This window comes from Manduca sexta, chromosome 24 (assembly GCF_014839805.1).
Source record: "Manduca sexta isolate Smith_Timp_Sample1 chromosome 24, JHU_Msex_v1.0, whole genome shotgun sequence".
NCBI lineage: Eukaryota > Metazoa > Arthropoda > Insecta > Lepidoptera > Sphingidae > Manduca > Manduca sexta.
In genome coordinates, this window is record NC_051138.1 from 3,682,165 (window position 1) to 3,706,025 (window position 23,861).

At 33.4% G+C, this 23,861-nt stretch overlaps 1 protein-coding gene across 1 annotated transcript; it reads right to left on the reverse strand.

Annotated features, from left to right (window-relative positions):
- Window positions 1–1,874: 1,874 nt before the first annotated feature.
- LOC115440638 (progestin and adipoQ receptor family member 3) lies at window positions 1,875–21,943 on the reverse strand. Its single transcript, XM_030165030.2, has 7 exons — window positions 21,664–21,943; window positions 20,508–20,725; window positions 17,627–17,783; window positions 10,514–10,666; window positions 6,096–6,284; window positions 4,136–4,204; window positions 1,875–3,247 (listed from the first exon to the last, which is right to left on the reverse strand). Exons 1-7 carry the CDS (start codon window positions 21,730–21,732, stop codon window positions 3,083–3,085), a joined length of 1,020 nt encoding a protein of 339 aa, XP_030020890.1. The 5' UTR covers window positions 21,733–21,943; the 3' UTR covers window positions 1,875–3,082.
- Between the last annotated feature and the right edge of the window lie 1,918 nt (window positions 21,944–23,861).

Consider the following 23,861-nt stretch of genomic DNA (forward strand, 5'->3'; position numbering starts at 1 on the left):
TATTTAATGTAGGTAAATTGACATTGGATTACGAAGGAAACATCCTTATCTAATATTAACATCGTTCGAATATCTTAAAATATGCTCTCTACCGACCCAGGTACATTTCCTCGCCCACTCACTATTCTCTAACCGCTCAGCCACATACGTAAGTCGATTTTCCAAGTACCTACCTGCTCTAGGAAAATTTATATTGAAATTACGTCGTCCCAGGTATTTAAAGCTAGAAGATACCGGAATTTAGTAAATAAACGAAATACAAAATTAGACAATTACCTGGCACATTTGGAATGCCTATGGCATTAAGTCCGCCTGTATATACATTTGTATATGAAGTGCTAAATAAACAAATAAATAAATTACGTACTATAATGTATGTTATAATATGTAGGTACTTAGGTATATTACAAAATGTGTTGAATTAATAATGCAATAAAAAAATGCTTGTCAACTCCGTTGCACGACTGGAGTTTTGGTACTCCTTAGTAAGATTGTATTTGAAAATGCAATAAGCAAATGGGGTAAGTAAACACAACTCCTATATACTAAAAGCGTGTACGTATTTACTTGTGTGTCTAATAATGTCCAATCCAATTCCATTTTTTTATGATTGGCCATATCATTTTTACAACAATGCCGCCAATATCAAGTTTGAAAAGTAGAAGGCGCATATTATATTTAATGGGCAATTTTAATAGGCACTGACTCCAAAAAAGTGTTATATATGCATACCCTTAAACATAAAAACATGAATTGGAAAGAATATTAAAAGTATTACATGTGTGTGTATGGTTTTGATTATTTTTTGGATTATAGTAGTTCTACGGAAGTAGTTTTTCTTTTGTACATTTTTTTATCACCAATTCTCTGCTTTGTTTATACTGTAGAGTGGCTAAGTAACCATTAATGCTATTTGCGACTTAAGAATCTTAACAGATATTCGATTCCGCATTTTTTGTGTTACATAATTATTGTATAACAATACAATTATAACTAATTACTAAACTCGTACGACTTAACTTTAAAGTTAAGAACTTACAAGTTTTGACGGATATTTTATACGCCAAGTTTTCTTACTCAGCCAACTGCCTCGAGCTCAAGAAACTTGCATGCTAACACGTGTAGCGACATCTATGTTCATAAAACTCAACCAAATTGTCAAAACTTATCAAATGGTTATAATCTTGCTACTCGACAACAGATGACGCTATGTATGCTAAATTAATTTGTAAAAAGTTTACGTTATTTAAATACAACCCTATATTTTAAATATTATGCCACATTTTTTTAAACGCTTATAACATAAATTGTTTAGCAGTATCTATTATGTCAATAATTAAATATCAAATATTTCATTTAATTAAATTACAAGAGATGGCGCTACACTACCTTAACAGCAAAAATTACATTATAATTTACTACGAAGCGCAGTTTTCACGTTCGTTGTTTACTTGCTCTATAATTTATAGCTCATTTATGAATCTATAGCAGAGATTCGAGGCTTATTTACTAAAATCAATAAGTCGCATCATTTCAATAAAAGTAACAATGACTTTCAAAAAGCAATATTGCAACTATTTACTTACTTAATAATACGCCAAATGGCAGTTTCGGGTCAAATTAGAGTAGTCCGATTTAGATTCTATTTTACTATATTCCATTTCTACCGTATCTAAAATATCAGTCACCGATGTACTGATCGGGCCACCAGTTATCAAGTTACATTTGTGACAACCGTAGCTGAAACCCTCCTTTCGGGCCACCAGTAATCGTTACATTTATGATAACCGTGCCTAAGACCTTCCTGTTTTGTTTGCGAAAGTAGCCGGTAGTAAATACTAATAATGACTATGGAAATGAAAATAAACCACAAATACGTAAAAAAATACTTTTATTATCATCACAATAACCCAACTCCAAAACCATTAACTTTTCCATATAAACCATTTGTAACAGAAATAAATACTTTTTTGAAAATAAAAATACAAAAATATCTGAATAAATCACAGATCTGAACTAAGTTCTCATTTTTCAACAAAAAAAAAATGATACGATGATTGATTAAAGTATTATTTGAGCAACCCTCTACTTACAATATAAAATTGGTCTTTAAGACTTACAATATAATCCTTAAACCTATTAAAACTTCTGTATAGAAGTCATTATTTGTCATATTATTATTTGTCTAACTATACTGAATTCTTTACAGTCATTGATGACGACACATCGCTTTTAATTCATCTTATCGTTACAAAACGATATAACTAAACATTTTAATTTATGTGTTGTGTGGTTCGGACTGTAACCGAAGTGAAGAAAATCAAACGTTCAAATAAGTACCTTAATTAATATCAACAAAATTTTGAACTTCATATTTATTCAATTACGTATATATAAAGGAATATATATATTTTTTTACTATTTACTTGGTTCTTTGACTAATTTAAGTAATTCTTGTATTGATAAACCAAAATCATGCCATAGTTGCTAACAATATCGAGAAATGGTATTAATATTGGGTTCTTGAACTTTTTTTAAACAATTATAAAATTCCATCAAATATATTTAGTACTGTTCAGATCTAAAATAAAATTGTACATATTTTTCTCATTAGAAATTAACTTAAAGTAAGATACATCACAATAGCTGCCAAAGAAAAAAATTTACCACATAAAAAATTGTGAAAACACTCATGTCATGGTTTTTGAGATTTATTTACCAGATCTTTGAATAATAACATCGATTAAAGTTTAACCATAACAAGTCTATGAGTACACACGCAAAGAAATGTTAAAAATAATGTATATAAATAAATAACAAGAAATAAATGCAAGGTAAAAACAAAACATAACTAACAGACCATGTAAATACATACAATATTTGTATTTTGTCTCTCGTAAAAAAATATACAAAATACTATCACTTATATTAACCATAGTATGTTGCACTCCGTTTCCTGCGCCTTAAAAAACAGTTTTGGGATTCGAAAACAGCTACACGTCATGAACAATAATTTCTTGACGACTATTGTCATCACCATAATTATCATTACCATCATCATGATCATTACCATCACCGCGCATTAGAATATCCGCATGGTGTTGGCACAGCCGTGGTTCATCCGGTATTGCACGTACATCATGCCGGAGTTGTGCCAGTAGTACAACGCGCCCAGCACCAACACGTGCCACCACTGATGCGAGTGGCCGAGGTAGTCCATCTGTCCCGGGAACCAGCGCTCCGGGATCTGTGGGTATTGTTTAGTTTTAAAATTACAGGTGGAATAGTTATATTGTTTAATATATATTATTATGTGCATGTTGAGTTTTCCTAACTTGGGCTTACATTATAGCTATAAGTTATAATATTTAAAATATTGTTATCGTAGTGTTAAGTCTGCTGGAAAACCTAATAAATAAATAAATAAATAAATATCTACATGTCTGCCGTCTGACAATTTGTATGAAGAAATTCAAGTTTTTACAATTGTTTACAAAAAGGGCGGTAGTCTAATTTTAAAATTGTTTTTCAGCCTATAAAAGGACTGCTTGTCGTCAGGGGCATTGTATCAACAGAGCTTGACCTGTGATCATCTCTGCCGCCTGGTATTTCGTAAAATCTGTAGCATTAAATTTGTTGCTGTTTATTTGTTAAATTTATTAGTATTTTGATTTGGCAATAATAGTTTAATATTCTATTGTTGTATAACTTCTTAATATCTCTTAATAAAAATGACTGATGAATCACGGATGGATGATGGTGGTTTTATTAAATTTATTGTCATTGTCTTTTATTGACAAAGTGCCCTCTTCTTACAAATATACCACTATAATACTAAAGGGTCTTCCCTAGACGGTAATAGAAGAGCCTAATTCCCATTATTGATAAGGATAAAGCTCATCCAATATTTATAAAGGCAAAGATTTATAAGGCCAGTAAATGTTCTAACCATTTATCATTCATTCCAATATAGGGAAAATAAATAATATAATACATGTTTGAAATATGCTGCTTATTTAAAAAAAGAAACAACATAGAAAATCAGTATTATGTCAAGCTTAATGATGCTATTATAACACAAATATTCTTGCAAAAAGGCTACAGTCATGCATGTAAAATAATATATCCAACTCACCTTAAATGCATAAATAATGAAAGCCGTCCCACTAATGATGTACATCCCTATCACTCTAGGGAAGAACATCTGGAAAAAAAGAAAACATATAAATTAACAAAAATCATATGCTACAACACAAGCCTATTAGTTTTGTTTATCCTCAAGTTCATTGCGTTTCAAAGTGGACACGCATACCTAGCAAAGCTTGACAACATGTGAAAGGGAGACGTTCCTATACATTTTTTAAATATTACTATCTATCGTGAACAGCACTTTTTTCTGGATGAAACGTAATGATAAATGTAATGATTTCTTGTGTTTACGCGAATGTTAGACATTAAAATTAAACTATTTTTCGGATTTTATCGCGGTTTTACATATGTCCATATGTCCTTTTGTACCCCTGACAACGTGTACGCAAAATTTCGTGTCCATCACTTCGAGTTATAAAAGTGCGAAGATGGAACAAATCAACAAACTCATATTCACATTTTTTTATATTTTTAACGGAGCTCAATAAAGTTACCTCGCTTCACCTGATGTTAAGCGAAGTGAATCCCAAAAAAGTGTCGACCGCCAAAAGATACAAGCATACCCGGACGGCCGGCACAATCATGCCGGCCAAATTTATTTCTCCCCTCCCCATATCCCACAAATCCCTATCCCACTTCCCTAAGGAACGCCATGGATGCTAAGCTGGGGGATCGCCTGTACACCATTAGCAGGGTACCCCCGGTGATAACCATGGTGTTCCCAAAAAAAACATGCCGGCCTGATTACTTAGGATACTCGGAGGGCTTTATCTTTCTTGGAATGAAGAGAAGGAGGCCTCTCCTTCTGAGCAGGAGAGGGCGTGGGCAGTTTTATTTTAGGCAGCAGGATGTCGTGGCTATACTTTGGGAACCTTCAATCTAGTTCATTATTGCCTTCATTTTTCCTATTATTCTTTCTTTCTTTGTTTAAATAGATTAACCTTAATAATGTCTGATTCAATGAATTAAACAATTGTTCTATAGTTTCAAAGACAGAGATTAAACCAAAGGTCAACTTAGCAAATGAGAATTTCCTGTAAATTTCCCACTTCTATAATTATTGCGTTTTGTTACAACAAGAGATATATATTGACTATCATATAATATCGATAGTATTTTCTAGAACCTCAACGCTCCTACGAAGAACAAAATAAACTAAAACGGCGGAAATATAATGACATTTCAAATGACTAACATCCGATACAACCAAGAACAGCGTACTGTTTTTAAAAACGTTATAAATTATCGCAACATTGAGATTTAAATATTCGGTAATAAGGAAGTAAGGTCGTCTATTCTCAAGATCAATATTTGCAAATAAATTGTTGATATATTAATAAAATTAATTTATTATTGTAAAATATATTGGGTCACGGTTGATTAATACGGTAATAATAATGCCGGTCTTAGGTAGAATAAAAATTAGTGCCCAATCTTAGGTGAGGTATTTTTCAAGTATTTTTGTTATGAGTTTGTAAAGGCTTTCTCCCGTGACGCTACCTTTGGGCCTTTGTACCCCCCTAGAGCTGACGCCCCAAACAAACCCTTGCCCTAAAGCCGGCACTGTGAGCCGTAATAAAAAAAATGGATGCCTTATTTGCTCTGGCATAGATTATCCACGTTATTTACCCTCTAACAATAAGTACAGTCGGCCACAAAACTAGCTGAACTAATTCAAAATATATAATCACCTTTATACTTTTGTGTCCGTATCAACATTAGTCTTTTCCACCAAAATAAACTACAAATATTTTTCTTTATTTTTAAGAAATAAAAGCATATTCCGATTAAAGTTAATCTGTAAAAGTTTTTTGTAATATTGAATTAGTTCAGCTACGTTTATAGCTGGCTATATAAACATAAAAAAAATATTCTCTCTTCGCCCAGTTAAAGACCACGAATGCCACATTTCTTCGTTCGTAAAGACCACTGTAACTGTCACCCACCTGCACCATGGGGTTGTCGAAGCCGCCCATCGCGTAGGTCCAGTGCAGCGTGGGCAGCACGCCGTACGCCGCCCAGCCGATGAACACGCACATCTTCACCGCGTACGGCACGCCCAGCCGTGGGATCTGAAGCGCCATCGCTACTACGAATATCACCGTCACCGACGTCATGTAGAACATGCGCAGCTCCTGGAATCCACATGATGGTTGTTACGTTTATTATACAATATTATGGGTGTTTTTATTTTTAGTTTTTAAACAACAAATAAGTTGTGATAGATTAGCTGGGAGTGGAACGGACTAAAGGGACGATAGTTTGCAGGTTCATAAGTTATATGTGTATTCTTTGTGAATAACCGCTTGGTTTTACAGTGAACTAAAACATTGTGAGGAAATCTGCATACCTGAGAAGTTCTCTACGAAAATATTAAGGGAATTGTGAAGTCTGCCAATCTGTACTAGGCCAGCATGGTGGACTAAGGCCTAACCCTCTCAGTAGTAGAAGAGCTCCAGTGGGACAGTATACAGGGCTGATATTATTATTATATAGCAGAAACTATTTACAAACAAAGAAGTGTGTCGTCAAATTATTATTATTACTCAGACATAAACGACGAAAGATCAGTATCTATTGGTGGAACAATAGGGCTCAAAATAGTAATCATTGGTAATCTATATAGTACCTGCAACAGGTGACACTCGACCTCAGAAAGAAAAGGTATGGGTTCAATTCCTATACAAATATTATTACAGACATCATCATTGGTGTTATAGGACAACATGTTCTCCGATACCCATAAATCATGATCTAGGTACGCCTTTGCAACTCGAACGCTCAGGGCATTTTGTAGGTCTCAATCTTATAGTTCCTGACAAGATATTTTATATTGATAGTGACTGATTGATGTTCCAGTAAAAGTAAACGCATCAGGCCTGTGATGCCTTCTCTGGACTCTAACACCAACCAGAGAGCCAATACCGCCACAACACAAGACTTAAACTATTGAAATATTTATTAACTGAATAATTTATCAAAACAAAAGACGCAGTTCCCTAAGGCCCTCGACAAAGATACACAAAACCCAGGAAACCGATCTAACAATATAGTATTCACTGACCACGTGCCTGAAGGTCAATGGCTGTTTGTTTCGCAACACGTAAGTCATTACGCAAACGCGATCAATTGCCGATACCGCATCGAGACCTGCGTATCAATATGGTGGTATTGACCTGGCGACCGTTGCGACAATTCGCGTCGTGGTGGATGGTAATTCGATGGAACGTGGTCAATTTGAATGTGACATTGACAGCATAGAGGTTGTTGTTTATAAGGTGATGTGGGTCGAGATGTATATGGCAGGGGGATTATCTATACTGGTATGTAAAGCTGAAGTTTGTTCGAACACGCTAATCTCAGGAACTATTGAACCGATATAGATTTCTTTAAGTAATAGGAAGTTACATTACTTCTGAGTGCTCTAGGCTACTTTTTGACCCGGGAAAATATTTATCCCGTAAATATTTTTTCACGCAGGCGGATCAGCCCACACGTCTCAGGAAATACTAAACGGATTTTGATTTTTTTTTAACTAGTAAGTAGTTACATTACTTCTGTGTGCCCTAGGCTTCTTTTTATTCCGGGAAAAATTTTATCCCGGAAAAGATATCACGAAGGCAGGGCCGCGAGTGAAAACTATGTTTCTTTATAAAAGTATATACAGGCAATAAAGGCAATAAAACAGATGGTGATCTCTATCGGTAATGTAAGGTTCCGAAGTGGTAGATCAAAACAATTTAAATAAAGATACGTATTGTGTTTAATTTGTAAGTAATGAAAATGCTGCAATTTAACCGTGATTTTAAAATCCTTATTTTAAAATAATACATAGAAACGAGAAATTTCACATGTGTGAGTGAATCCCGTATAATCGCTTAACGATTCTGAATTATTTACATGTATTATGGTCCTTGACCCTGTCGATTCAACCAATATGCACCTTAACGATCAGTGAACTGGTTTATGAATTAGGGCTGCCACCTAGTTCTCTAAAATTGATTTTTTTGAACACACGAGAAAAGTCCCATATAAACTTTTGGATATGTCGGAATAACAAAAAGATTTTTTCACGATCCCAGGAACCACAATCTATACAATTATTATAAAGAAGTGTATAGATATGTAGGGGCAAGCCTTTGGAACTACTGTACCGATTTTGAAAATTCTTTCACTAATAGGAAGCTCCTGAGTTCTATAGCCCATTTTTTATCCTGAGAATATATTTATCCCGGAAAAACTTTTTCAAGCGGGCGGAAACGCGGTTAAAAGATAGTTTTTAATAAATGAAAAAAAAAATATATAAAGAACACAAATATACCTATATGTCAGAGTAAAACATACATTTTCACTTGGGTATGAATATATTTAGGTGGGTTTGGTCGGCATCAAAACTTGAAGTGTCAACCCTACGATTAGAGTTATTGACCGCGTCGAGACAGGCTTTCCTTCATACTTCATACTGTTATTGTTGCGAATAATGTGAATTTATAATGACCGGCCCGTGGACATACGGTCCAGTATGCAATCGCCTTTTGACATACAATTCATTTTCATGTATGCTTTAAATTACAAGTTATTGACCGACTACACTGAATTAATAGAGGTAAATACATGAGATCGCGGAAGAAATGAAGTAAAAAGACAATGATGAATAATTTTGATACCTTATTACAAAGCAATTAAGAATATTTTGGTTTATTTTTTAAGATGCGACCATATGTCGCCTCTCGAAGCGATTGACAAAAGAGTTAACTTTTTTGTACTGTGATATGTTCAAGCAAGGATTGCACAAAAAGTTTGTTTGAATGAACTTCGTCAAACATTCTGACTATAGATTTGGTTGTACTAATAATAAATGCAAAAGTTCTGATGTTTGTTACTCAATCACGCCAGAACTGCTGAACGAATTTGGATGAAATTTGACATAGAGATAGACTATAGGCTGAAAAACGATATGGTTTACCTTTTATCCCGGAAAACCATTGCACGCGGGCGCAGGCGAGCCGCGAGCAAAAAGTAATAAGTTATAAATCATAGGTGTGAAAATAATTTTAATAAAATTATGCTAATTTTCGACCGTGGCATGACGTAAATTAGATAAGTCATCGGTAAATTTCGTTTGTACTTTATAAAACTATTTGTATCTTCTTTGTTAAAGATATATATTGTGATAAGTGTACCAAATGAAAGATAGTTAATATTTACATTACTTGTTTGCGTTCGGTCTTGATTCTTTTTGAAGGTAGGAAGTACCTAGGTATTATTTATATTTGTAGGCTCGCAAAATATCAAACAAGTCTCTTGATAGTAAGTAAGTACTTGACTCACGTAGGATTTTTGTTTATTTAAAATTACTTGGAAAACTTACAGCCTAACATAAATACTCTAAATTATTATAAATATACACCAGAGCCGACAAGTTTTCACCGGTTAATACAATATTCCGAAAAAGGCTACGAGTGTCCAAAATCCAGTCAACAGTAATTTCCTATAGCAAGTAAGTAATATAAGGTCGGCCACGTAAGTAAATTCAAATTTTCAAATCCCCTACGCGCGTTAATATTTAATTGAATCGTTTTATCCTTTGCGCGAATTCAAGTAAATGCTTTTTATTTTATTTTTGTGAAGAATTTTTTAGTAGGAATAAAGCAGTGTTCAAACGATTTGCAGCTTTGAATTTGTTCACTTAGTAGCGAAAATACCATGTGTAACCAGTATTCCACGACCAGCAAATGCACTTGTCTAGTTTATAATAACAGTGTCATTATGCGGAGTGAAAGCAATCATACCTGTGAGACCTAACACACGGTTGTTAGACAAAGTGCCTACGAGATAACGTAAAAATGCGCGCTGACTTTCACTTTCGCAAAATGAAAAATGTTGATGAATTAAATTAACTTAGGAAGAAAAATTTAAGGTTTGTGAGGAAACTCGTAAACCTTATCGTTTACGTAAAAATATTTCAAATCATATGCTAGTTTTTATGGTCAAACAACCTTGATATGTTTTCATACTCAAAGCGGAACAAACTTAAAAATCGTTTTTAAAAACTACGCCGTTTTATTTTTAGTTTATCATTTACTCAGCTTACTTAATAGCTCATTCAAACAAACAAACAAACGAACTCTTCAAGATTATATATTAGTATAGATAACTTCAGCGGAGTCTAGTATTGGGTTCGAGATTTGAAAGATCTCGTAATTATTTAAAAATGTAGTTCACAACATATTTCACAATATTTTCATTTATAGTAAAAGCTATATTAATTTGCAGAATCAACATTTGACTGCAGTTTGTACTCCTACAAACATAATTTCATTTGCGAAACGTAAAATACGTGGTATATCGCGAGAGTACTTACATAATGACACCAGAATGCGTAATACACGCCCGAGGTGTATATGGCGAGCAATGAGAGCGCTATGCCGAACAGATCGTACATCAGGAACGTGTTGTAGTCGCACTCGGAGCGGCACGAGAACGTGTGGTACAGGGCTGATAGCAGCATACATATCTGGAATGGAATGGGACATTATACAATACGTAGAATTTATATTTATAAATTACTAGCTTTTGCGCGCTTTTTTTCCGACTTCCTTGATATGTATCGTTATATTATGATCAAATTACACAAAATGATTATAAATTGTAGCCTATATGTTATTCTGATGTATAACCAATATTACTGTAGAGTTTCATCCAAATCAGTTCAGTAGTTTTTTCGTTACAGCGGAACAAACATACATCCATGGATCATGAACTTTTGTATTTATAATATTAGTAGGATATTAGCCTTTTTTAACCTTACTTTAAAAAAGGAGAAGGTTCTCAAATCGACTGTATTTTTTTTCATGTTTGTTACCTCAGAACTGACTGGTTAAACCGTTTTTTAGTCATCGACTTCAAAATTGGAAACCAGTATAAAGGTAACGTTAAATTATTTTTTGTTTTTAGTGGTTTTCGAAGGCGGTATAATTTTTTGTTAAAAAGTTGTTTTTTTGTTAATTTTCTGTCCACTACCTCCGCTCGTTGCATGCACCTTCTTTAGTTTCTGCAACACCTAAACGTTGACTAGTAGAAAATGCCTTCGGCATTTTACTCTTTATACTCTTTGTATACAAATGTAATAAAAAATGTATATAGTTACAACTAAAAACATTTTACGATGTAACAGTCTTTAAAAGTTAGATGATAGAGTTCCAATTTCGATGTCACTTCGATGTAAGGTGCAATGACGTAGAACTGACCAGGTCCAAACGCACATAAACTGGTCAAAACAAATACGCGCTACTATGATTTTTTCGTGTCGTAATTTTTCTTTATATGTTTTTGTCACTGGATATGTTTAGTTCATCCTGTAAATCTTACATCATTATCAAATCCCAACTCCTGTTTCAACTCTCAACTACAATTTATAAAGTCCATAATAATATAATATCAGCCCTGTATTATTTACTGTCCCACTGTTGGGCACGGGCCTCCTCTACTACTGAGAGGGATTAGGCCTTACTCCACCACGCTGGCCTAGTGCGGATTGGTAGACTTCACACGCCCTCGAAAATTCCTATAGAGAATTTCTCAGGTATGCAGGTTTCCTCACGCTGTTTTCCTTCACCGCTAAAGCAATATAATTCACAAAGAATACACAGATATTTTTTTTATAAAACGTCCATGCTAATTGGAAATTGAAATGACTTCGATATTAAAAAAAAAGCCAATTTTATATGTCATTACAAGCTATTATTAAGTTTCATTGATCCAAGTTAATATGCCAGTTTAATACGTAAGGTAACCTTAGGGCATATTTAATTTTTCCGCATCGGCAAATAACAGGTTTTTAAAATACCAGGGCCCTTATTCTGTATGATAGTGTAAACGCGTAACGCGGCCGTGTCATGTTATCTTCGAGAAATGTGTGTGGAATGGTATTCTGTAAGCCAAATTTCTATAGTCCTAAACATGATGCGTTGTGTTACGTGCTTGTTACACACTGTCAAAATAACGTGCGGGATAGAGAATAAGGCCCCTGCACGACTCAACTTTACATTCTGCTATCAGTAACGCATTAACAAATGAAATTCTTTAATTGAACTTCCAAATCGGAAGCATATAATATTATTATTGCTACGATTTAATTATATAATTGTAAATGATATTCTATGACATTAAACGTCTTTATTTTCAACTACGGTAAATAGCTTACAAATAAATAACATACAAATGAACCCATATCTTAGTTGTTATTTCGATTAAATATAGGCAATGACTGTTTTAATAAATCCATAATACCAGTAATTTCTTGCACTAAATTGAATTCCATGTATATCATATAGATATTAAAAGCATTAGAGAGGAGTCTAAATAAATTTCTAAATATATCATCAATTCTTCAAAGCTACAGATATGTTGTCATCATTGACGTATGTACGTAGTATATATGTATATCGAAGGTTGACATATAAAAAATACATGTCTGCAGTCACTAGGGTACTCTATGAAAGAAACAGTAACCATTTACCGCACTACGTCATTAGACACACGCCCAACCAAAATTACTAAAATTATTAGTGCCGTTATCTCGCCAATGAACTTGGCTAACGGAAAACTAATTTGACGTGTATTTTAAAACTTTAGTTTGAATACGTAGGTCTATAACTAGAACGACATGGAATATAAATTATACAGCTTTTGTGTCTGTTTATGATAAATAGAATGCAAAAGTAAAAATTGTTAATAGGATGCCTATCTTTGAGGTTTGGTATTTGATAAACCGTCCATTATCTCGACTATAGCAAAGTTAAAACTTTTCCATAGCTAAATGAAGCAACAAAACTCAAATGTAGATCAGCAATTATGTAATTGCCTTTTGGGATGCGACTTTTTTCTTAATTTTTGAATATTCTTTTTGAACATCCCTTTTCAAATACACAGGAACACTTTTCAAACTAAACGTACTCAGGGAAACGCGGAGGTTGACAACCCTAGTTACGATAGTCTCACTTCTGACGTCACAAAGGTCGCTACTCGCCGGTGTCATCAACTACGCGTCGCGGACTCATATTATTTTGTCATAAATAACGCTGCACAATGGGGGCAACGATTTCAACAACTACACTGTTTTATTCATAGGTTTGGAATACCAAAACATTCTAATATTCCAAATTAAAGTATAAAGTAAAAGCGGCGATAGCCTAGTTGGGTGTGGAACGGACTGCCAGACGAATATCCGCAAGTTCAAATCCCAAGGGCACACACCTCTGACTTTTCTAAAAAAAAAACATGTGTGTATTCTTTGTGAATTTATCGTTCGCTTTAACGATGAAGGAAAACATCGTGAGGAAACCAGCACATCTGAGAAGTTCTCTATAGGAATTTCGAAGATGTGTGAAGTCTACCAATCCGCACTAGGCCAGCGTGGTGGACTAAGGCCTAATCCCTCTCAGTAGTAGAGGAGGCCCGTGCTCAGCAGTGGACACCAAACCACCACTTTACACCAAAGCCCAATCAGATATACTTATCAGTCAAGTGCAGATTTCAAGCATCGCCTTTATAATTGTTTAATTAGAGTACATTGTTTGTTTATTATACTTTGATCAATCTTGAATATTTTTAACCAACACAACATATTTTTGTCATTAAATCCATGAAAGATTTACCGCTTTTGGTACTTTAACCTTTGGTTATTAAACAACCATATTAGGAATGGTTAAGAACTCGCGCTCACAATATCTTATATGTAAGTACCTACCTACTTGTTTTTTAAAGCTGTCCGAACATTATATTACACGACACCGTCGCAGTTTCTATAAACAGGTACTTTAAAACCGAGAAGAAAAAACACTTCCGAAATATACAGTTATTTATGATACATACTTTATTATGAGTTTAAACTCCTCACATTTTGTAGTTATCCACTTAACAAGTTTTCTAATGTGAGCGTAGGTTAAAAAATACCTCCTTATTCATAGACGTTATTTATCTAAGGACGGAGCATTGCTGTGATAACAAGTCTGTTTTTTAGTGCTGACGGCATGGCAGCCTTCGCAGTGCGTAGACATAGGGCCGTTGTGATTGGCTAATATTGAGATACAACTTTAATCTAGTTGGCTGTAAGCTGACCAGCAAGCTGTCAGATAAACAAAGCTGAGAAACAGACTTGTTATCACAGCAATGCTTTGTCCTTAGATAAATAACGTTTATGAATACGACGGTCCCTACGTATAGTATCGAATCTGCAAAATTGCGAAGATGCAATACTTTGCAGAGGAACTGTCGACATTTAAACGGTCCTTATTAAAATGAACTGCATTTATTTAAGACAATAAGGATCGAAGTGCTTATCGCCATGGCAATAAACACTAAACAGGCGATTCCAAAGTCCCTACGCAAAGTATTGCATCTTCGCAATTTTGCAGATTGTTTGCAGTATTTTATGCCCTGTCTGGTTTTGTATCAAGAGAAAATAATTAAACAAGACTCAATCCACATGTACAATTAAAAATAATTTTCTCGATGTTTAAGCGCTGAAGTTAAAAAAAATTATTGATCCTGTTATTCAAACTAATTTTTTGTACATAATAAAACCTACTTTTAGCAATGCTGTTCGATACCCGGCCACATACAAAAATATTGGGATTAAAAAGAATTATCGCAGCTAAAAAAATCAACAATCTAAGAATATTTAAAGTTCCGAATTTAAACTTCGTGGCCAAAGACTATAAATTGATTATTTGGAGCGAATCACAAGAGACTTGTTCAGTCACTATGCCACATTTCATCGAAATCGGTTCAGTAGAGAGATTAACACCTACAAAATTACAAACAGATAAACTTTACCTCTTCATATTAGTATATATTTAATATTATAGTCCACAGTGGCGAAATGTGAAATTTTTCGAAAAGGAACCCAACGCAACATAATACGGGTACTAATATGCATAAATACGATCTGCAAATTGTTCTAATCACAAATAGATTCTACACAAATTCTATATAAAGGGAAGCCGGCAAGAATAGGATTATATGGAGCCTTCGCCATTGTTGTCCACCAATATTAAATATTAGTGACATCAAATTATATTCTGCTTAGAACGAGAACCGTCGTGCGATTATAGGTCACTACTGTCCTTATTTACCTCTTTTGTTTAGTTTCTGTATGTTTCTATACATAAATCGTTAAAAAGAACACGCAAGAACATTTATAACAAAGCAATACGGAATGACAATGATTTGAACATTTACCAAATGGCGGGGAAGTGTTACTATGTAAAATTCGAAAGTTAGTTCACTTTTCGGCCACGACGGTTCTCTTTCCGAACAGACTATAAAAGACCTGGTTGCATCAAATGCCGATGTTATAGTGGAGTTGGCAGATTATCCTTGTCACCCATATTAGCGGTAGAGCGATGTTTAAAGATAGTCATTGAAGCATCGATTACCGACACTGATGAAAAAGCCCGAGATGAATTTATTCGATCTAAAAGTAAATCGTGCGCAATTATGAAACGAAAAAGCTTTTCATATTTTTATGTTTTTCCTCAATAAAGATTACAGTTATTATTAATACCTAAAAGGGTATTTACTTTTAACTTTTAAAGAGTTTTAACTTTCCGCTAAAATATAATAGTATTTTGATTTTGGTGTTATTTTGCACAGATTTAAAAAATACCTAATTTAATAATTTTCTTAAACATTGAGCTAAAACTAAAAATATATTTACATATAATTTCGCCATAATATACAACTTCCCGCAGGTGTTTAAAATTGATTTGATGATTTTTTTATCCATACATTGACGCTCTACTCTACCGCTCTCTTTTACAAGGGGCCTAATATAGCATGCAAAATTTGGGTGTGTTACCCCTCTGCCTACCACTGAAACGGGAATAAAGCATCATGCTATGCTATGATAATTTAGCACGCAGTGACTGAAAATAATGCAAAGCAATAAAAAGAAATACTCGAAGGCAAATTCATTCCATCACATCATACTTCATACCAATGATGACGGCAAAAACCAACGATAGGTAGGTGTAGAAATTACAAGTGAAAGTCAACGTCAAGATGCAATTATCATCACCGAGACTAATGTCGATGTTCAACATTTGTTTGATATAAACATTTATTAAGCTTCATAAGTTTTGACGGCCAAGGTGAGGTGGGGCGGCTTGACTTTTCAAAATATGATAAAATTGATGTTCTATATCATTTCTTTCTATTCATTAATCAACAGTTAATAATAATTGAACTCTTAATAAAAATTAAAGTTATAGGTAAGATTATTTCTTATTGGCAACTTACAAGCAACTGGCGATAGCACGAGAAACAAAGAAAAAAAAATTAGAACTCTCCTTCACTACGTCTAAGCTGTATATACCAAAACGTGGTCTAGCGTTAACAATTCAACGCTTTCGTAACCACGGAACCCTCGACATTTTTTACTGAAAATCTGTAATATATGAGCATGATACCATAACAGGCTCTAAAATACAAAACTGTAGTTCAACATCAGTATTTCTATTATTACCGACAAAAAAGCAATCGATAGAGATAATATCATAGAACCAAATTCAATCGTAAATAATTTACAGTATACAGGCACTGAACTTCGTTCGTAAAGATTTTTTTTCTGTTTTGATACTTTCACTAGCCAGAGAGAAACGGGTCGAACATCCGAGACGCAAACTTTCGACACAACGACCAATGGCGTACGGCTCATATTTCGTAACAACTGCGTCATGTCATGGAAATATTGAACGTAACCCGCGTACAACATAATCAATTATAACAAAACGTTGTGCATCGTGAGATTATAACACCTGCGCATGTGGTCTATAACAGCCGTTTGCAATAAACGATTCAAAAATCAATCTTCGATCCAATCCCGGAAATAAACCAATCAAAATAAAGTATTTGTAAGCGTGTAAAAATACTTACTTCTGATTGGTCCATTTTTGTGACAGATTGACTAATTCGATTGGAATCGTTTATTAAAAATGGCGGTATAACAATTTTATTTATAAGATTTTTAACCAGCCATCTATATTAATTATATAACAACCTATCATGTAACAAGAATGTTGATATGTGCAAATTAAATTATGTATAACTTGATCCGTAATGACATATGGAATTTTAAAAAAAAGCGAAGAGATTTTCGACCACTGCATATACAATATACTGTTGTCACGTAAAGCTACACTGGTTTAGTTGACATTTATTTCAAGCTCAAAGAAATAGAAGTCGTCATAGATATTTTTCCAATCATGCGATAATATAGTTAGGTAGGTATCTATTACTGCTCATGAAATACTCAATTCCAAATTCAAAATTGATTGTTAAACTTAAAAATAATCTCTCCAATGACAGACTGCTTTACATAACAAGATTTGGCTAAACGCTTACATATGCGGTAATTAGAAGCCAACATAGCAAAAAAATACTTCAACCTCAACAAAGCCAATATGGTACTCACCATAAAACACGAGAACAGTATTCCGGCCACCACCTTATCAGTAACCGTCGCGTGTATGTTAATGATCACCAGGTCGTTGATAGTCAGGAACAATAAGAGAAAGAAACCGAAGATGTGCGTCCAAATGTTCATCGTCTCATTGGTCCACCAGAATATGCTGAAATAAATATCTAAATCAATACGTTTTATGGTTCTATCTTAATCGAGTAAAAAGATCATTTTATGCTATAATTTTTTACTTTCGAGTATGGCAGGTGCAAATAGAGGTTAATTTTTTCAGTGTGTATGTACCTATGAGGGTCCAAAAGTTAGGTACGTTCATTCATTTCCTCATACCTTCTAGATTATTCAAAGATTTGCTTTCAAATTTTATGCTTAGTAGCACCTTCGAGAAGATAATGTATTATTAATAGGCACGTACTCACTACCTACTCATTATCTTGACGTATGTAAAAAAAAATCGAGAAATTACTCGACCTTGTGCTTCGACAATAATTATTTAAAATGTATACCAATTTATGATCAAACCTCAGTCGTAGTACGGACTAGTTTAAAATTGGTGTGTGACTTTACACTAATGCGATTTTTATTAGCTTAAATAATTTACGTGAATCGAACATTGTTTTTATCTCATCATTTATGATAAATTGTGAACATAACACGGTCTTTTTCAGTAAAACCTTGTCAATATCCCATAAAAAAATGGTAATTTCTGGAGTACTTGTCTATAGTATAAAAGGACCGACACGATCTGGGTAGCATCACTGTCCCACAAATAACCACCACGGTATCAATCACGAAGTGCTGAGTGTAGTTCTTATGGCTTGTAAGATATCCGCAGACCGAAACTACCACGTAACTATTTGAAGTTAACTTTCCCTCAATGTGATTTTCACAAAAGGCCGTACTTAAAGGCTAAAATATGTGACTGAATATCTGTATATTTCCTTTGTTTACGGTTCATAATTGTACGTTATTGGAGATTCACTTGGAGAACTTTGTCCAAATATTTGCGTTTTTGGCCAAAGCAATATCGACTTTGTGTAGATTATGTGCAAAATTTACGTTGGATAAGCCAAAATAAAAATATATTAAATAAGCCATTCTTCCATTATGGCGTTATAATATTTATATTGTGTTTACTGGAAATTACGAGGGAAATTACGTCAATCCAACACTGTTTTTATGATGCAGCAAAATAATTAGCCGTGTAATGGTTTATTTGGTAAATGAATATTAATAACTATAATTTTTCCTCACTATTTATAAAAAGCAATAGTACCACAAACAAAATATACATATAACCATACGAAAATATAATATACTAGTGCATAAGTATATAACAGCATACGTAACAACAATTAGAATAATAAACCAGAGCATGTGTATCGAGTCTCCCAATTTCGTAAATCAAATCCTAATTAGTATTTCAAAGTTAAACAACAAACGATCCAAATTCCTCTTTAATTGGATGGTAATTGAAATCAGTGGTTTGAATTAAATCCATACCTACATGCAATAGTGACCTAACCAACATTTTATATAAAAATGTGGTACTAAATACTCGGAAGCTACTACTTAGCATGTAAATTAATTTTTGCGGTTGCCAATGTCTTGTGGTCTATTGTTTTAAATATTATTTTCAAGCAGTCAGTGGACATGCTTACTGATGTTTTTCCGAGATTACGTTCGAGATCATAACTTAGGCACAAGTTTGGGGTAAAATATTTCATCATCGGCCGCAAGATGTCCACTGCTGAACATGGGCCTCCACCAAGATTTCCAGATCGATCTATTGGAAGCGGCCCACATCCAGCGATCTCTTGCGACTTTTATGACGTCATCTGTCCACCTCGTGGGTGGACGTGAAATATTCCATAAATGGACATTATTTAAGAGCTAATAAAAGAACATTATTTATCTTTTACATTCTTTTTCTACTAAACCCGACTCCATTTTCCATTACACATATTTGCTTTACCGTGTCAGATTCATATTGCTATCAAATCACCTTGGCAGTAAGTGATTAAATAAAATTTGCACTTAGACGTTTCGATCTCGCCGCATTAATTTCTAATTTGCAAGTGTGTTGCGTCTGTTTTACATGTCTGCAACCTCTATTATCGTTCAAGGTGTTTTGTCTTCCGATATCAGATTTAAACGACAGTTGTATAAAAAAAAATTAATCCTCCTTTTTTATTAGGCCGCGGCATATTTTAAATGGGGGCGGCACAAATAGGGCTCACTTTTTAAAATTGAGTGCGGGACATATTGTGTATTTGTTTTATTAGGTCACCAAACTGTTAATAACAAAGCATGATACCTACGAATTTTGTTGCAATCAGAGACTTTTTTTGGTTCACGCAAAAATCTGAGGGGCCACGGGTAGCCTATACTTAAAGAAGGTATAAATCCTGCACTGCTCCGTGGCCTAGTTATACTAAGACACGACTGTCGTACTGAGATTTCGGGTGCGATCCACAGATAAGATATAGTGATATCGAGTTTTTCTGCTCATCATCACGGATTTCGCTAATTTTTTACGGAACGGCGACAGGATCATCCCCTTTCACATCATGGGATAGAATGTACGTAAAAGTCGGCTCACGCTTTTGCCTATCCCTTCGAAGGCAAAAGCAGCAACTCTATGTAACATTTTTTAAAGTTACAAAATTAAGGTCGAGGTTGAGCTATATTTAGCAGGAGTTTGAGGTGACATTGAACTGAAGTAGGTCAACTTTAAGTACCAAGTTACATTAATAATTGATGGCTAGTCTGTATTCAATGTATGACTATTCACCCTCATTAATACCAAAAAAAAAAAATTCTGATGCAATCCAAGTGTTACTAAAAAAAAAAAATTATATAAACAAAATCATACCTTTCCCAACACAATTTTGTTGGCAATAATTTTCTATATCCATCTCTGATGTAAGGATTGTGCTGTAAATAAATCGGTGCCTCTTCATATTTCAACAGCTTTCTATAGTTCATATATTCTTCATCCTCTTTGGTCAAGTTATTGTTGTCTTCCAACTTCTTGCCTCTGCGCAGCAGTGTGGTGCCCGGACAGTATTTTGTGTGACACTCATCTGTTACCTAGGTATTAAATAAAAAATGTGTTGGAGAAGAAATCTAGATTATTCATTCCTAATAGTTGGCCATACAGCTGTTATTTTTTTAGTTGTGTGTTGGCATCTCTAATTTCCAAAGTAAGTAAGATACACATTTTGTTGAATAAATGTTTTCACATGTTAAATAATTATAACATTATTCAACTGTTCAACTTTGTATAATGCTTTCAAAAGTTGAATAGTTGAATAATATTGTAATATTTAAATGCTTATATAGTTTAAATATTTAGTCACTAATATAGTTCTGTAAAATTATACCACTTAGCTAGGAAGCATCATTAATAATCTAATTATCTCACTATTTTGTTTTCCAATTAGACAATGTGGTTGCATGGCAAGAAAGCCCTTTTTGACAACAAAAATAAATAAATTATCAGCCTTTGTATAATATGTTATATTGTCCCATGATCTTAACTTTGGAATTAAATGAAAATAATATTTTTCTGTTTTATAATAGTGATTGTTCTGTAAACCAACTTATTTTATTCATTATAATTGTAATAAAAGAGGACAAGAAACTTTAACCTTATAAAACAAAATTTCGTTCATTAATCATGCCACACGAAATAAAATTAACATGTATGGACCTAACGAGTGTATGTTGGCCCGAATAATATCTAACAAATGCAATAATAATAATTGTGGCAATGATTTTATAAATTAAACCTAAAATTAATTTAGTAAACCAACCATAACATATTAATTTAATATAGGCGGCTGTTATTTTCCGGTAATTATTAATTAGAAATAATGATAAAACGATGTTAGTTGAGTAAAGCCTTCACTTTCCATGATATCGTAAACTTTTAACGAAGTGAAAAGTACACTGTAACCGTAAGTATGAATTAATTACAAGGAAGTTAGTTAAAATATCTTTGGCACAAAAGATCAAGTTTTACTTACTTTTTCTATGGACATAAATTGTACAGTTTCTGCCTGACATTCACATTTACTCGTCATAATCAAAGTCATGCTGAATATTTTACAATAATAATAATTATTATAAACAAAAACTTCACATAATATAAATCACTTTTTAAAGCATTACAATAATTTTATTGGTGTTAATTCAACAATAACGTCGGACGCAATAAACGTAACTACAAATAAGTAACACCCAAAACACCTCTCCTTCTCGTAATTATTGGCAAACTGTTTTTTTTTCTTCTTGAATCCTGAGTTTGACATTCGTATCTCGAGTTGCCAACTAAGGGGAACCTGCCAAGTTGGAATTGATATTAATTGATACTGTGGTTAGTTATTCATTCATAATTTTGTAAAAAGTTCCTAATTTTGCATACCTACTTATCGCTTTTGCCAAGTACACATACTTGGTAAACGTTCAAGTTTCAGCCTACTTTTAGAAGAAATTCAGAAACGGAATTCAGATCTGAAAAACGAATGATTGCCTCACATATTTCTTTTCAGTAATGTTGCCACTTTCCGACTCAGCGTGATAAACAAAGCTAGAGTTAAAAAAACATTATGAAAAAGTTAACTATTTGAAAAATTAATTCAAACAATTGCATTATCAAAAATATATTGTTTTCTTTACAAAAATTTCACTCATTAATAATAATTCAGAGACTTGATATGATATGATATGATATGAAAAGGAGAACTAGAACATAAATAAAAACAACAATATATGTCAAATCTTTGATATACATCCAATTATTATTTTATTTTAAACTAGGTAAAATGGACTTGATTCTAGACCAAATTTCTTTATGTAGATTATGGACTATAGTATTGCTAGTGTTGTCACTTGTCGTGGTCCCGCTTAAAGGAAGAATTTTATAGGCTAGACCTACAAGTTATAAAGAGCTTCAACTATTTAATGATGAATTATTTTATCACCAATACTTAATTCAAATTGTTTCGCAAAGCTTTCAATATTGAAACTAGTTCATCTAAGTACTTCGAATATTAATCCAAACTATAAAGTACAAAAAATATTTAAGCATCGTGTAAATTAAGTACCTATTGTAGTTTATAGCTATATAACAAAATTATATTGAAACTACTATTCATATATTTTTTAAAAATAACTGCCTGTCTATTAAACGTTTACGTCTAAATCACTCACCAGAATTTTATACATTTTGGTACTGGATTTGCCTCAGAGATTAAACTTGAACCATACTAAAGAAATTACCATGATTATTTTTTATCCCGGCACAGTATATAAAGGGTCTTTCATACCGGAAAATAAATGTCACGTGGGTAAAGCTGCTATAATATATAATTTTTCGAAGGAATATACTCATCGTTTAACTACCGCTGGGTTTCAAGCAATTTTCTTATGTTTTTAAAGCGAACATCGCAAATGTGCGTTTGTGATTGTGTGTGGGTCTGTGATCTAATATTGCAGAAAAATAAGCTAGTTAAAAAAATATATATGTATGTATGTTTATAAGTAATTAGCAAAGGAACATTTGATATTGCATTGCGAAAACGCCTCGAGTATGCGGGTCGTGCGGAGTGGCATCGAAAAACCGCCATCGGAAAATTTCTTGGTTGGCCCCTAAGGCTAATACGCGATTACCGCGCGACAACCGCAAGAATCTTTTCACATCGTCTAACTATAACATAATTTCGATAAAATTATATCAACTTCCATAAATCGGATCATAAAAATTACCGACAGATCCTTCAATTTTATGCTGATAAATCGACTATAAATAATATTTGCATACTTAAATGTGTTTTCAATTAGTTACCTATCGAAGACATAATTTTATTATCATAATATAGTAAGTTTATTATCATAATATAGTAAGAAAAATTTGATTGTCGTAATTGTCGTCTCTTGCGGTAATTCACGTAATATTATACTATTTAAAGGTATAGAAAATAGTACACCAGTTTTTTTATTCTATCGCTTGGTTAATTTTATAAATGAATGAAATTTTCATGCCCACGTGCCTTCTTCCTGGTATTTACACCTGGAAGTTTCAAATTGCAAATATGTGTTTTAAATAGCTAGCGTGTCAGTAATGAATATCCACAAAATTTTCCAAAAATAGCGCTTTGGGCATTCCTCATTCCTCGAAAGGTGATGACGTCATATCCCATTTCGAACAGTATTGCTATATGAA

Excerpts from the sequence above, each read along its gene's own strand:
- LOC115440638 (XM_030165030.2), bottom strand. The coding sequence starts at position 21,732 with ATGACTTTGATTATGACGAGTAAATGTGAATGTCAGGCAGAAACTGTA. Across the intron at positions 20,726-21,663 it reads AATTTATGTCCATAGAAAAA|GTAACAGATGAGTGTCACAC; the intron begins GTAAGTAAAACT and ends TTTAATACCTAG. Across the intron at positions 4,205-6,095 it reads TCGACAACCCCATGGTGCAG|ATGTTCTTCCCTAGAGTGAT; the intron begins GTGGGTGACAGT and ends CTTTTTTTCCAG.